The sequence below is a fragment of the Prosopis cineraria genome, unplaced genomic scaffold (assembly GCF_029017545.1).
Source record: "Prosopis cineraria cultivar Desert tree isolate PC_DT_omini unplaced genomic scaffold, ASM2901754v1 PC1, whole genome shotgun sequence".
Lineage (NCBI taxonomy): Eukaryota > Viridiplantae > Streptophyta > Magnoliopsida > Fabales > Fabaceae > Prosopis > Prosopis cineraria.
The window spans coordinates 498,556-513,583 of record NW_026555332.1 but is presented as its reverse complement, the minus strand read 5'-3'; the positions used below and the strand labels follow the sequence as shown (position 1 = coordinate 513,583).

General features: G+C 32.6%; 2 protein-coding genes across 2 annotated transcripts; one reads left to right on the top strand and one right to left on the bottom strand.

Annotated features, from left to right (window-relative positions):
- The first annotated feature begins 153 nt into the window (after positions 1–153).
- Positions 154–3,167, top strand: LOC129319924 (pentatricopeptide repeat-containing protein At5g50390, chloroplastic-like). The gene has a single exon (XM_054965036.1). It carries the CDS (start codon positions 827–829, stop codon positions 2,900–2,902), a length of 2,076 nt encoding a protein of 691 aa, XP_054821011.1. The 5' UTR covers positions 154–826; the 3' UTR covers positions 2,903–3,167.
- Positions 3,168–4,159: 992 nt separating this feature from the next.
- LOC129319933 (E3 ubiquitin-protein ligase MPSR1-like) lies at positions 4,160–5,351 on the bottom strand. Its single transcript, XM_054965048.1, has 2 exons — positions 4,395–5,351; positions 4,160–4,300 (listed from the first exon to the last, which is right to left on the bottom strand). The coding sequence occupies exon 1, from the start codon at positions 5,184–5,186 to the stop codon at positions 4,443–4,445; it is 744 nt and encodes a 247-aa protein (XP_054821023.1). The 5' UTR covers positions 5,187–5,351; the 3' UTR covers positions 4,160–4,300; positions 4,395–4,442.
- Between the last annotated feature and the right edge of the window lie 9,677 nt (positions 5,352–15,028).

Genomic DNA, 15,028 nt, shown 5'->3' with positions numbered 1-15,028 from the left:
ACAGACACTGATAAGCATCTCGTTTGCTTTATTCATTAACCAACTGCTAGCATGTACTGAACCGCTCCCTAATCCCTATGCGTGTGGCCTCAACCTCTATTGAAAGAACTGGCGATGGCCATAACAGAGGAGGACACAATGAAAATAAAACAGAACAAAACCTTCTTTTTGCTTGCCCGCGTAACCTATCATGATGATCCCATCAAGAATTGGTCTTATTGTTTTCTCGACAACGTCTAATTCCTCGTACTCTTTTTTATTAATAAAAATTATCTGCCTCCTTTGTGTTTCTTTACTTCCTCAAATTCTGCACTCACTCGTTCAATCCCTGCGACACTTCCTCTTTTTTCCAAACCCACGTCTCAGTCTCTCTTGTTCATTGCAATTGTAATTTCGCGTGAAATTTTGAAGGGGGGAAAAAAATCTAATCTATCTGTCTATTTTTGTTCACACGCAATGTATCCCACGACTACAATCGAATTGTGGAAGGCAAATTTATAAAAAGAAATAGCAGAAAGCATTTCATTGTGGGGCTTCGGAAATGAGCATAGGAAATATCGACGTGATTTGATGTCATCACTTTTACAACCACCAAATCTGGCGGATTCCTCGATGCCGAATCTTCCCCACGCTCTTCTCTTCTTGACTTCCCTTACTTCCTCCTAACCCATCATGAATCACGTTCACTCCTCTGCCCTCTCCATTATCATCACCTATTCACCTTCCTGCTTATTCTTTTCCAACTTGTTGACCACTCATCTCTCGCTACTCCCTCTTCTTTTCCTTTCTTCTCGCCCTTTTTTAGATTCGCTTCTTATCCGGAGCCATGATAATCCCCTTCTCCCTTCATCAAACTTCGCCGTTCGATCTAATCGAAACGCCTTGTGGGCTAGCAGTTTTGTCCAATAAATGTATGTTAAATGGAGGGAAATGTATGAAACCGTCTTCGCGGATCCTTTGTTCTTCTACGGAACAAGGGCTTCGACCCCGGCCCATGCCCAAACCTTCGAAAATCGGTTTTGATGAAAGACAAGAACCGGTCTTAGAGAGATCCCGGATTAAAAAACCCCCTTCAGGACTATGTAGCCAGATAGAGAAGCTGGTTTTGTGCTGTAGGTACCGTGAGGCGTGGGAATTGTTTGAATTTCTGGAGCTTCAAAGTGGTTATGATGTGAGTAGCAGCACATACGATGCGTTAGTAAGTGCTTGCATTGGTCTGAAATCGATAAGTGGCGTCAAGAGGGTGTTCCGTTACATGGTTACTAAAGCGTTTGAACCAGATCTATATATGAGGAACAGAGTGTTGCTGATGCACGTGAAATGCGGTCTGATGGTTGATGCGTGCAAACTGTTCGGTGAAATGCCTGAGAGGAATTTGTTGTCCTGGAACACAATCCTGGCGGGACTTGTTGACTCGGGAAGATGCACGGAAGCCATTAGATTATTTCTAATCATGTGGGAAGAGGTTTCTGATGGTTGCTCTCGCACTTTTGCTACCATGATTCGAGCATCTGCTGGATTGAGTCTTATTCATATTGGAAGACAGTTTCATTCTTGCGCTCTGAAAATAGGTGTAGGCGAAGATATTTTTGTGTCTTGTGCACTGATTGACATGTATAGTAAGTGCGGCGTCATTGAAGATGCTCAATTTGTGTTTGATTTAATGCCAGAAAAGACAATTGTAGGATGGAATTCCATTATTGCCGGTTATGCACTTCATGGCTACAGCGAGCAAGCTCTGGAAATGTATTATGAGATGCGCGATTGTGGTGTTAAAATGGATCATTTTACATTTTCAATAGTCATAAGAATATGCGCAAGATTGGCTTCACTAGAACATGCGAAACAAGCTCATGCTGCTTTAGTTCGTCATGGTTTTGGTTCTGACATAGTGGCTAACACAGCTCTTGTGGACTTCTATAGCAAATGGGGAAGGATGGAAGATGCTCGACATGTTTTCAATAGGATGCCTTGCAAGAATGTTATATCTTGGAATGCATTGATTGCTGGATATGGCAATCATGGTCAGGGTGATGAAGCAGTGAACATGTTTGAGCAGATGCTTCGAGAAGGGATGATTCCCAACCATGTCACTTTTCTTGCTGTCTTATCTGCATGCAGTTATTCAGGATTATCAGAAAGAGGCTGGGAATTTTTTCAATCTATGAGTCGAGACCACAAGATTAAGCCCCGAGCAATGCATTATGCGTGTATGATCGAATTGTTGGGTAGACAGGGCCTTTTAGACGAGGCTTTTGCATTAATCAGAAGTGCACCTTTTAAACCAACGACTAACATGTGGGCAGCGTTGCTGACAGCATGCCGTATGAATGAGAATTTAGAGCTTGGGAAGTTTGCGGCGGAAAAACTATATGGAATGGAGCCAGAGAAGCTGAGTAATTACGTGGTGCTCTTGAATATATACAATAGAGCTGGCAAGTTGAAGGAAGCTGCTGGTGTTGTTCAGTCCTTAAAGAGGAAGGGTTTAAGAATGCTTCCAGCATGTACCTGGATTGAAGTTAAGAAGCAGCCATTTGCTTTCCTTTCTGGAGATAAATCTCACCCGAAAGCAAAAGAAATATACCGAAAAGTGGATGATCTGATGCTCAAGATATCAAGACATGGTTACATTGTTGAGAATAGAACTTTGCTTCCTGACGTAGATGAAGACGAACAACGCGTATTGAAATACCATAGTGAGAAATTAGCAATAGCTTTTGGATTGATCAGCACTAGAGAATGGACCCCTTTGCAAATAACTCAGAGCCATCGCATATGTAGCGACTGCCATATTGCAATTAAATACATAGCAATGGTTACCGGACGAGAAATTGTATTGAGAGACGCTAGCAGATTCCACCATTTCAGAAATGGGACTTGTTCTTGCGGTGACTACTGGTAATGAGGAGGGGTGATGAAACTTACCCATAACGCGCAAGCATTTTTCTTAGTGTCCATTCAATTTGCATACTAGACCGATATATACGAGGGTATTGCCATGTGGGATTAGTGCAACACACGATCTTACGTTATGCGTGCTCAAGTATTTTGGCCGTTGTAAACATTTTTCTTTGTTCAGCTAGGCAGGTACTGATATATAGATATGGTTGTGAAATTTTAAATTTCTTTTCCGAGTTACACTAATCAAAGCCTGATTTCTTCCGTCACTCGACATTATTGCATTTGTGGAGGAACAGTATTTTTTCGTTTTTCTTAATACAAGCATATATGAATTTATTGTAATTAAATTTTAGCTAGGTAGTAAAACATAGTTAAAAGTTTTCAGTCTTTAGCTCTAATTGGACTTTCTTGGAGTTTTGGCGGTCATTCAAAGCAACCTTACCTCAAACAGTTTCCTCACAAATACAGCAAATAAAATCAAGAAATTTGTCATGAAAAATTAGACGGTCATCTTCAAGTATAGGTATATAGAATGTAATAGATGATATTATGATTTTTGAGGAGCCTCCCTTTAGATGAACTGAAATTGTATAATTTTTTACATGACTTGATCTTTCTTCCTTGCACGATTTTCTGTGACTTAGCATTCCCAAAAAAAAAAAAAAGTTTTCAATCTTTAAAATTTATTGTTCAATATTTTTATATAGGTCACGCCAGATGATAATAGAGAAAAATATATTCATAGACCTTGATGGATAATAATATTAAGATCTGATTAATGGTAAAATATTTTTGTCTTGGGTTTATTAGAGTGGGGTAAATTAATAAATAAAATGTTTTAAAATAAATTTCAATTAAAAATATGTTGTTAGGAACTAAAAATGTTGCCAGAGTAATTTATTTCCATCCCTTTTACTAATAAGGATATTTTTATAAATTTATAAAAAAAATTAAAAAAAAGCATAATTATTTATCTTTATAATTTCATTAAATTTTATTTTTAATCCTTATAATTCTCCAGTGTTTTCAATGAATAATGTTTGATACTTAGGATTTTAAGAATATTAAATTATAAGAATTATGAAAATTAAAAATACAGAAAATAAATTATAAAGATTAAAAATAAAATTATAAAAATTAATGATTATATTTTAATAAATTTTATCATGTAATAGTATAATTTTGTTAAAAAATATATCTTAAATTGAGAATGACTAATTTATTTGCTAATTAATTAATTAATTAAACGGCTTGCTTTGGGATGCGTCCTCAGTAATCCAGCTCACCTCATTCTTGCTGCAATCTCGGAAATCCATGAGGAGAAAGCAGCTCACTTCATTTCACGCCCCCTTCTCTTATGAAGCAATCGCCCTCGTCAATGCAAAAATGTTAATGGAAACTGCAATCAGAATCAAACATGACTAACATCCAAATCATCTTTACATCAACAAAACAAATCGCAAAAAGACAACAACTTTGCTGTAATTGCATACACCATTAACTCCTACGAATTCTTCCTATTTCCAGATTTGATCCCTCTTTCAGAATTCCATATCTTGCGGCTCTTGATCCATCATCCAAGAGTCTTCATCCCCTGCAGAATTCCCTTCTCCTGAACCACTATTGGATCCCCCGGATCCGTGATCCAAGTCTGAATCCACTTCCATTGGATCGTCGTCGTCGTCGTCGTCGTCTTCGTCGAGGGACCTAACCCATACACTCACGGATACCAGCCCCTCACCGCTCTCCCTCCTCTCGGCACCATCTTGCTCGTCCTCGCTGCCGGCGGTGCTTGTGTTTTCCTCCTCCGCCGGCATGGCATATCGGCAGATTGGGCAAGACCCGTGAAGCCCTAGCCACTTCTCAATACACCCAGAGTGGAATTTATGCTTGCAAGGCATTTCCCTAGCCTCACCGCCGACTTCGTAAGCTTCCAAGCAGATCGAACAATCCGCGCCTTCTTCGGTCACCACCACTCTCGGCATGGCCTGAATCGAATCCTTGGACGCCGGCAACGCTCCAGGCTTCCCCGAGAGGCCTTGAAGCACGGATTGGAGATCCCCATAGCCTTCGATCACGATCATAGCTCCAGCTGACGGGTCAACTATGATGATCCGGACTCGACCACGGTGGCTTGCAGTATCGAATTCTGGGATGTGGCGAGGAGGTGCTAAACTGAGAAGCAGAGGGAGAAGCGTAGACAATCTTCGAATTTGGGGATCGTCTAATTGCAATGGAGTCGAGGATGATGAATTGGGGAAGGTGGCATCAGAATCTGAAGACATTTGTAGAGATGGAGAGAGGGGAGAGGAGCTGCCGTGCACACAGTGTTGAGTTGAAGAATTCTCGGATGAAGAATGAAAAGAAGCTGCAAGTTATTGAAAAAGAATAGGTCGGCCATAACGTCGCCTCGGAGGGATCAAGGACGTTTCGGAGAAACTTGTTCCCTGCTGTCAGAAACGTTTTCTTAGTTAGTTTGAAGATACAGATTAGGACTTTTTTTTTCCCTTGGAAAATTACGCATGATATTTAATTGTCTTGAGTTAAAATAGTTTTATTTTTTCTTTTGGCAAAAAATTCAATATATTTATGGGTGTATTCTATAATAAAAAATTTTATGAGCAACTATTTGTTATATTTAAAGGGGTGTTCATGAATTCCTGATTTCGATTAATTTTAGAGGCGATAATTTAGGAGAACCGGGTTTATTCGAATCGGGCTCAATTCGAATCGGGCTTATTCGTATCAAGCTTAAAGCATCCTATCCCTTCTAAAAAGCCCATATAGCCAAGCCCGATCCTAACACCTTCGGGCTTCGGGCTGGCCCAAATACCCAAAATTTTTTAAAAATATTTTTTCTTTACTTTTTAAATCAATTTTAATTTTTAAATAATTCTATTAAGTGTAAAATATTATCTTAATTTTAAAAAAATAAAATAAAAAATAACTTATCAACTTTATATTTAAGTAACTTTGTTATTATTTTGTTGTATTATGTATAATTTATTCATGAATGTTTTCTTTAATTGTAAATTAATGTCTTAATTATTTAAATATTGCTCTTATCATAGTTATATATAAATATTTTATATATTTTAATTAAATTATATTATTTTAATTATGATTAAGTTGATCTTAATTCAATCATAGTTAGACTACTAACTTAAAATTATTATCTCGATTAGTTTAAAGTTTTTAATAACTTTTAGGTAAATTATACTTTTTATTTTTGTAAATATAAAAAAAATTGTCATCATTATATTATATAAAAAATTATTTAATTATGAATAAAATATTATTTTTTTGAAATCATTTTTTTAACTTTTTATATTATTTAACTCTTACATAAAAGGAATTCTTACTCAAGAATTTATTCTTAATTTTTAACCAAATCTAGCATGAACAATAACCAAGTAATTATTTAAAAATATTATTCTATTTATTATATTTATCTAGTAGTAGAGTCAGAAATTCGTACATGCCTAAATTTTATTTTTAAAATAATTTTTAATTTTATTTTTACTTTAAAATTAATTATCTTAATTTATAAAAAATATGAAATTATTTTTTTATATGCAAATGATTTATAGGACTCAAAATTTTTTTAACAAAAATTGGGTCTTAAAATATTCAAATTAATATTAAAATATATTTTAAATACTATTTTGAGATATTTTATTGATTAAAAATAATAAAAATATGAAATATAACTATTTTTAATTTTTTTTAAAAAATAAATACATTAAAACACTTATATATATAGTATTTTAGCATAAAATGATATAAAATTTAAAAAATTAATTAATATTTATCATATTTTATATATTTTTTTAAAAATTTATTTTTTTATTTAGGTATTCAGGCTTATTCGGGCCACTCGAATAGGCCCGAATAATAAAAAAATAATATTTTTTTGGGCTTGGCTCTAAATTTTTTGATTAGGTTCGGGTTAACTCGTCGAACTCAATCCAAATCATTGACTTTAATTAATTTGTCACCATCCCAATTATATTGAGCCCAATCTAAAAAAAGTCAAAACAGGGCACATTGGAGCTACAAAAACAAAAAATATATATATACAAGTCTACAAGATAAGATGAGATATGAGTTGAGTATTGAAATACTTTGTCCTGCCTCATGTCTAGAGATGGAAAAGCAAACAGGGTTGATTTTTAATAGCCTAACCCTTATGGGCTTGATTTTTAAAGGTGGGCGTTAAACTCAATTTCTCAAAATTTTGATTAAATCTTAAAACTCAACTTTTATTAAAAGTACTCAAGGTCAAGCTCGAAAGTTTAATTTAAAAAATAAAAAAAGTTAATGTTATAATTTAATGTCATTTTTAAAAAATAATTTGATTCACATCATAATATTTAACATTATAATTTAACTCTAAAATTTAATATAAACTAAATTAAGGTCTTACATCATCTAGAAAATAAATAAAAAATTTAAAAGTCTAAATACATGTTAGTTGATGCTATTATAATTTACAACAAAATTTCAAAAGTAAAATAAATGAGGCATCTTGATATAATCCTTACAAAATAAGATGAGAAATCAAAATTTTCAAATCAAATTTAAATATTAAAAGTGAGCATCAAATTAAAATTTTAGATATTTATAGCCTAAAAAAGGTCTATGTAGGAAGAGGAATTACCTGAAAGTAAGAAAGCTAAAAAGCCAAAATAACAGAACGTTGAGAGGAAGACACTGAGTCAATAGATGCTGAATTAAGAGATGAGAGCGATAGGTGAGTTGAGAGATAAGAGAGCCATAGGGCAAGCAGAGCAGCAAGAGGGAGAGGGGAGAGAGAGAGGTTGAGTTAAGAGATGAATATAGCTAAAGAATTTGGAATGATAAAATGATTAGGGTTTTTCTCATTTGTTAAACGGTGCATTTCAAAATAAAAGGAAAAAAAAAGAACAAGGCTTGGAAGATTGCCCAAACTCAAACCCTTTTTTCAGGGTTTTTCAAGACTGGACGCAGAAACCATATTACCTTAAAAATCCTCTATTTTTAAACTTAAATTCTTATTTAAATAAGGCTTTCAGGTTTGGCTCTTATTGTTTTTTTTATAATTTTATTATTTTTTATCAATAATAAATTTATTTTATTTTTTTAAAAATTAGTTGGTTTGACATTTTCACTTTTTTAATATTTTATTACTTGGACACTTATGATTTTGCATTCGTATTAATTTGGACTCAAAAAATCACATGAGGTAATTTAAGTAAGTTATGTTTGTTTAAATTGGGTTCAATTTAAGCAAGTTTACTCTAACATGTCCAAATAAGCTTGGGCATAAAAAAAAAATTGTATAGTTAAGTTTGACTCTTATTCCCACCAAAAAAGAAAGTTTGACTCTTACAAATTATAACTAATGTTTTTAAGCTAGCTGAATGCTCTTTTTCTTTTCCTTCCAAGTCCATTTCAATTTTTATCTTAAAATTAATTATTATTATTATTTATAAAATAATTATTGTTATTATTATAAATAATATATATTTGGACACTTAGAGATATAAAAGAAACAAAAAAATTTAAAACTTACGTAACATTTAAAAATCAAGATTAAATGCATTTTCGAGATTATTTTAAAATATTTTTCATATTAAAATTGTGGGAATATAACAATATTGATATTTTAAAAAAATAATCTAAAACAATGTACTCGAATATACATTTAAAGTGGAGTTAAAAGTTTTTGGCTTATTCTGGATGGCCTAATTTTATGTAATTTGGTCAATGTTGTATTGGAATTAAGTTATGTATTGGGTCTATGGTAGTTGTGTTAGTTTAATTTTATTACACCTTTGTAAAAATTTTAATTATTACTCCTATATCAAGTATATTGGAGGTTTATAAAATAAATTATATTTTACAGTAGATATATGAAAAGTCTCGTTATTTCATAGCATGTTAAGATAACGAAGAAAACTTACAATTAGTATGACTAAAATGCCGCGAAAAGTCGTGGAGTGAATAATTAATTTCAGTTGGAACGTCCAAATTCCATCCTCTCGTAGGAACGTGCAGTAAAGTTTTTCATTAAGGAGTTTCTTTTTTTTTTTTTTTTGGTCCGGAAAAAAAATCTTGGAATGAGAACTCGAGAGTAATTGTTCCAAAAGAAGCAAGAAGGAAACAGCGTTGGGATGCCAAACGAGCAGCGCAATGTGAAAAAGTCTCGGGGATAATGGCTCATGTATTTTCATTTATATATCTTCATATTACTTTTTTTTTTTTTTTAAGATGCAAAATCATATATTAAAATTTTATAATTGAGTAATTCATATATTTCATCTTCAATAAATAATATAACTAATTCATTTAATTTATTTTATAACATTGTTGATAATTAATTAAATTTAAATAATTTTAATTTTAAAAAATGTCATTCAATAGTAGTATTGTTGCTGATATTATCAATAATATTTTATAAGCAATATATTGAATTGAAAGGGCGAAAGACCATTGGGTCTAGTAGTACCAAGTCGTGCTTTCGTAGCACAACGTTCCCATTGATCTTGTGCCCGGGCATTGTATCTACCTTTAATTTTTTTTTTTTAAAAAAAAAAGTAGTTGAAAAAGAGTATAAGTGTGCATTTTGGAGGCAACGGCCCTGTTTGCCCAGTAGGATATTCGGCCTTGCAAACAAGCTCTTGGGTTTGGTGTTCGTGGTAGATAGTAGATAGAAACCGGTCTGGTCTGCATGTTTGTGCAAAGGGTAGTTCGTAAGTACTTGGCCTTCATTCCCATGGTTTCTAATCACATTATTTATTATTGACAAATTTGATATATTCGTTCATTTTTTTTTTACTCGGAAAGGACTGCGAATTTGCCCCTCAATTCCACAAGAAAAATACCATTCACCGAGCAGTTGACTATTTTCAAAACATAACCATTGATTTTAAAAATGCCAACAAAAAGAAATTTGAGTTGGATACTGTCTGTGTACATAAGCAATACATTTCTACCATCGAAATTGAAAGTAGGCTCGAGTTTATATTAAATTTCAGCCATACAAATTAAAGAGTAGAGGCTGAAGCAACGCGATAGTTTGCTTGCCGACTTGGCCCCTACCGACAACGGGATTGACTGGTTTGTTCGAGAGAACAAATGTAAAAAAGAATAAAAAAATTTATCCTTTTTTTAGGTTTTACTCTAATTTACTGTTTCTCCTTTAACGCGATAACGTTTGGAATAATATGAGTATTTTGTTTTTTTTTCTTAAGAAATTATTCAATACATATTTGTTTCTGGGGAGAAACAATAAAAAAAGACCTCGTTGAGAGACAAATTATGCCTAAAGAGCAAAGTCAATTGGAGGACGAAACTATATATTTTATTCATTAAACTAAAATGCTTCTTTGTGTTAATTAAAAAAATGTAAAAAAGGCACAAAATCCAGCTATTGAAGCTCCAACCCCTTCTCCAATAGGTAATGGTGTGCTTGCTAGAGCTCGCTCTGTTTGGTGAAAGGTCACCTAAAAAAGTTAGTATTCCTTAATTACATATAATTTTCAAAGATTGCATGTAAACTAAACAATTAGAGGGTGTAAGAGTTTTGACTTAGGGTGTAAGTTGCAGGCCACAAGGTGCAAGGGGCTTGGCTTGAGTTGCAAGGGGTTTGGCTTAGGGTACAAGGGTTCTGACTTGACTTATAAGGGGTTTGGCTTAAAGTGTAAGGATTATAGCTTAGGTATAAGGGATTTGGCTTAGGATGTAAGGTGCGAGAGTTTTGGCTTAAGTGCGAGGTACCAAGCATGTGTTATACCAACGTGAATTACATGTAATCCACTAGATATTACATCAATTCAGGTGCACTAACAGTGGCATGCTTCTATGTATTTGATTTATATGTAATATAATATGTGTTACATATAATTTCTTCTCATGTATGTCTGTGAATTTCTTCATCTATTGAATTACATGTAAATAAGGGGCATTGATAGTGCTCTTTGTGTGCTTGATTTACATGTAAACTGGTAGATATTACATGTAATTTTCACTCAGGCATGTTTACGGATCTCTTCATTTGTGGAATTACATGTAATTCGTAGTTTACATAAAATTTTGGGGCTCTTGACAGTGATGTACTCTCTATGTGTTTTTTTTACATGTAATCTATTATATACTACATGTAAATTTTTGCACACTAATTTACATGCCCTTTGTATGTTCAAATGTCATGCCCTAAAAATTAAACATGATCAGTACGGGATATATACACAGATATACCTCCCTTAAGCTTTGATCAAGGAAACTTTAATCTAGTATTTTAATTCATTTGAAATATAATGAAAAATAATTGTGACATTTTCATAAAAACAAAAGATTGATAAACTTTTGCAAAAGTTTCATCAGAATCTTCCCTCTAAACAAGACCTCCCGAAGTCTCTACAACAGCAATATACAGTCCAAATTAGAAATGTAGGGCTTTGCTCCTCCATAATAAATAGACAAATAGATTATAAATTAGAATCCTATTTATAGTTAACGTGGAGCATATCTAATCATAATTTCAAAATATAGCACATAATTAAACATTTACATCAAAAGGAAGGTATCCTCAAAAGGTCTTCTCGTCAATTTAACAATAAGCCTTTTCGAGTTCAACAGGAGGTAGATCATCGACTATGCCATCTGATAGATTCTTGAAGATATAACTTACTTCAAGTCAATTGCTTACACAATATGACCGCTCCTTAATTCCCAACACATGCTCGGCTCATATTTCAACTTGATTAAATCCCTTCTACTCTTCTATTTCAACATCCACTCACTTTAGTGATAATAGAAGTAAGAAAGAGGAGAAGGAGAGCACCCTTAATCTATGACTTGGATTCCCCACATACCACCGACGTACACAAGAGTGAAAGAGACAGAATGGCAGACAGAAAGTCAACCTTACAAGTAGCTGGAAGCACTCCATGATCATTGGCGACGAGGTAGGCAATGGCAGTAGAGAAGTGAATGAAGAGAATTGCTCATCAGTGCTCTCTTAATCAATCTCTCCCTCGCTCTCGATTCTTCTAATGCTGCAGATCAAGGAAAGGAAGAAATGTAGGCGTGCCATTTCATATCTGATTCTTTCTTCTTCTTTTTTGGGGCAAATTGGTAATTTCATGCAAATGAAATAAAAATAATTATATATATTTGACACTACTAGGATTCAAAGACTGGACCTATAATAGTCACAAATTGTAATTACCATTAAACTAGCCATTCATCTTGTTAAATTGCTCCAAAATTTAATAAAAATATTTATCTAATTATAGTTTTTAATGTACTATTATTTTTTTTAGTCCTTACATCAAATTAATGTAATTGTTTATAATTATCATGAAATTTAGAGTTGTTGTGATGAGCATGCACTCCATTTGTTAAAATTACATATAATTGTCTATAATTATCATGTAATTGTTTACAATTACTGTAATCATTGGAGGTTATCATGAAAGAATTTTGGGAACACACACAATAAGTCCCTTCTTTTTGAAATACTATACATTATATAGCAAGTTATATTGACCTATAAATGATACGAATTCAACAATGTAATATGGAGGATGATTTAATTGTCCCTACAAAATAAATAAATGTAAAGAGGGAGAATGAACAACAAAATACTCAATGAAATAATAGTAATTTCATTAGGTTTAGTTTGTCTATCTATCATTAAGTACAATCAAAATTATAAACAAATATCATAAGGTACTCCATATCAAAACATATACGAGGGGATAAAAACAATATCATGTACATGTTAAATTACATCATACCCTGTACCAAAAAAAAAAGAAGGATGGCCATAAGTACATTTTAAAATACAATCACATTTTCATTTATTTTCTAAGGGAATTCCTTGATCAGTATTTTCTTATAGTTTACTTAAATTATGAGATGCATGTAAGAGTTTCTTGACTTGAACTTATTTTTTTTCTCTTCAGACAAAACCTTATGCTTCGATGTGTCTAAAGCATTATGCTTGAAATGAAAATTAGTAGCCACCACAAGTAGGTCATTTTAAGCATTCATACACAACACTTACAAAATTACAACTAGCAATTCAAAAGAACATCAAATAGGCTGTTACAAATTAAGCAAGATATAACAAACATCCAGTTTCTTTTGTGCTCATCAATCTTCAAACATTTTGTAGCCAATGAACAAATTTTTCAAAAAAGTCAAAATATGTACAAAATTAAGTATAGACTTATCCAGAGAAAGACTAAGATTTACACACAATAAATTCACTCATGCAAACGAAAACTGAAAAGTGACAAGTGCAAGAGATCATTACAATTACAAGCGCATATAAATAAATAATCAGGCACTCCTTACAGGAAGGTATAGGTCTTCACCAGCACAAACAGCATAGAAGACTGAAGTATGTTAAAAGCTGGATGCTTTAATACTAGAAAAAGAGAGCAAGATTGAAACTACCTAAAACTAAAAAAATTGTTCTAAACAATGGGTGAGCATATAATAGACTAATGGACATATATTCGCATCAAAATGACAACACAAAAAGCTCTTAGCTTGATCCTTTCCATGTCTTGAAAAAAAGTGTTGTTAATACCTATCCTTGATCATAACAACTATGGCCATAAATGCCTGTTCCACATTTGTAATATCATTCACACTTGTTTCTAGAAAAGTTTTTTTGATTTCATTAGCAAATGCCTACAAAAGAATAGCAAAATAAAAATGCTTTAATATAAGGAGTGGTAGAATTTGCTAGACAAAAGGGTTATGTGGGAAATTACTTTAAGTGTTGGTTTAAAATTGCAATAATTGCATTAATTATATTTATTCCCAACAGCTTGGAAGAATAATAATTGCCAAATTCTAATTTTAAGGAAGAATATAACTGTAATATTAAATTGAGTATTTATTTTATAAAGTAGAAAAAGGATTTTAAGGTAAAAAACTCATCGAGTCTAACAAGCCAAGTCAACTGACTTGGGTCAATAAAGCTAAAAGCCTACTCATTTGTTCTCTATTTTAGCCATACTCTTAGTGGATTAGATTATATCATTAACCATCCACACAAGTATTTTTGGTTGGTTAAAAAATCCTACAAATTCTCACTAAAATGTTAAGAACAATGTAATAACCATATTACCAATATTTAGCAGAAAGACAAAAACTATGTAATTATGAAAGTGCAAAGTCTCACTAATTTATAGCATTGTTACCTAGTAGGGCTATAGATTGAGCAAATTCAAATATATTTTTAAAGTTATGCTGTCCAATTACTTCTTTATCAAATATGGCATATGATAGAACTATTGATGATGCTTTTTGCCTAATATATTCCCCAATTGAATCTACAACCATTTAGAAAAGTCATTTGCATTATACACACATGGCATATGACAACAAATTAATCTACTAATTAAGATGCGTGCATACATTCCTGTTTATACATAGATATTAGTCAAAATATGATATAAAAAGCTTCTTTAATAATGTTGCATATATATATATATATATATATATTTACATGTTTGTAACCTATGAATACTTATTCATAAAAAAAATGAACTCACATGCAATGAAGATTTGGTGGCATGCCACATGTAACATCTTAAATTTTTAATTCTGAAACTAGTTGCTAATTAGGTATAAATTAGTGAATTAGTGAGTGATTAAAATTTTGGATGGTAGTTTGGTGTTTTGACTCCTGTGAGTGTTGAATAAGAAACTTTAGGTGGAAGCATCGCATTTTGAATTGAAGCGTGTTCGTGTAGTGAGGATTTCCCTCACTGTGCCATGTGCAGTGGCATAAGCTGCATGCGTCTCAATGTATGACACAGATTAAGTAATTGATATGCATGGTTAGCTCATGGTTTTCAAAGGAGAGGAAGATGAAACATGAGAAAGGGGAGAGAAGAGAGCAAAGCTCTATTAAGGCAAGAAGATTTAAGGCCTTAGGAGACATTTTTTATTGATAGCTTATCGAGTGAGTTTCATACCGTCCTTAGTTACACTAATTTCTCTTAATGTAAGTTATAGAGAAATTGAAGCAAAAAGTTTTAAGGGATTTGTTTCTTACCTTTTGGTAATGAAAATATTCTTCGAAATCGAATTAAAGTTTTTTGACTAGTTTGGAGTTTAA

Excerpts from the sequence above, each read along its gene's own strand:
- LOC129319924 (XM_054965036.1), top strand. The coding sequence starts at position 827 with ATGATAATCCCCTTCTCCCTTCATCAAACTTCGCCGTTCGATCTAATC.
- LOC129319933 (XM_054965048.1), bottom strand. The coding sequence starts at position 5,186 with ATGTCTTCAGATTCTGATGCCACCTTCCCCAATTCATCATCCTCGACT.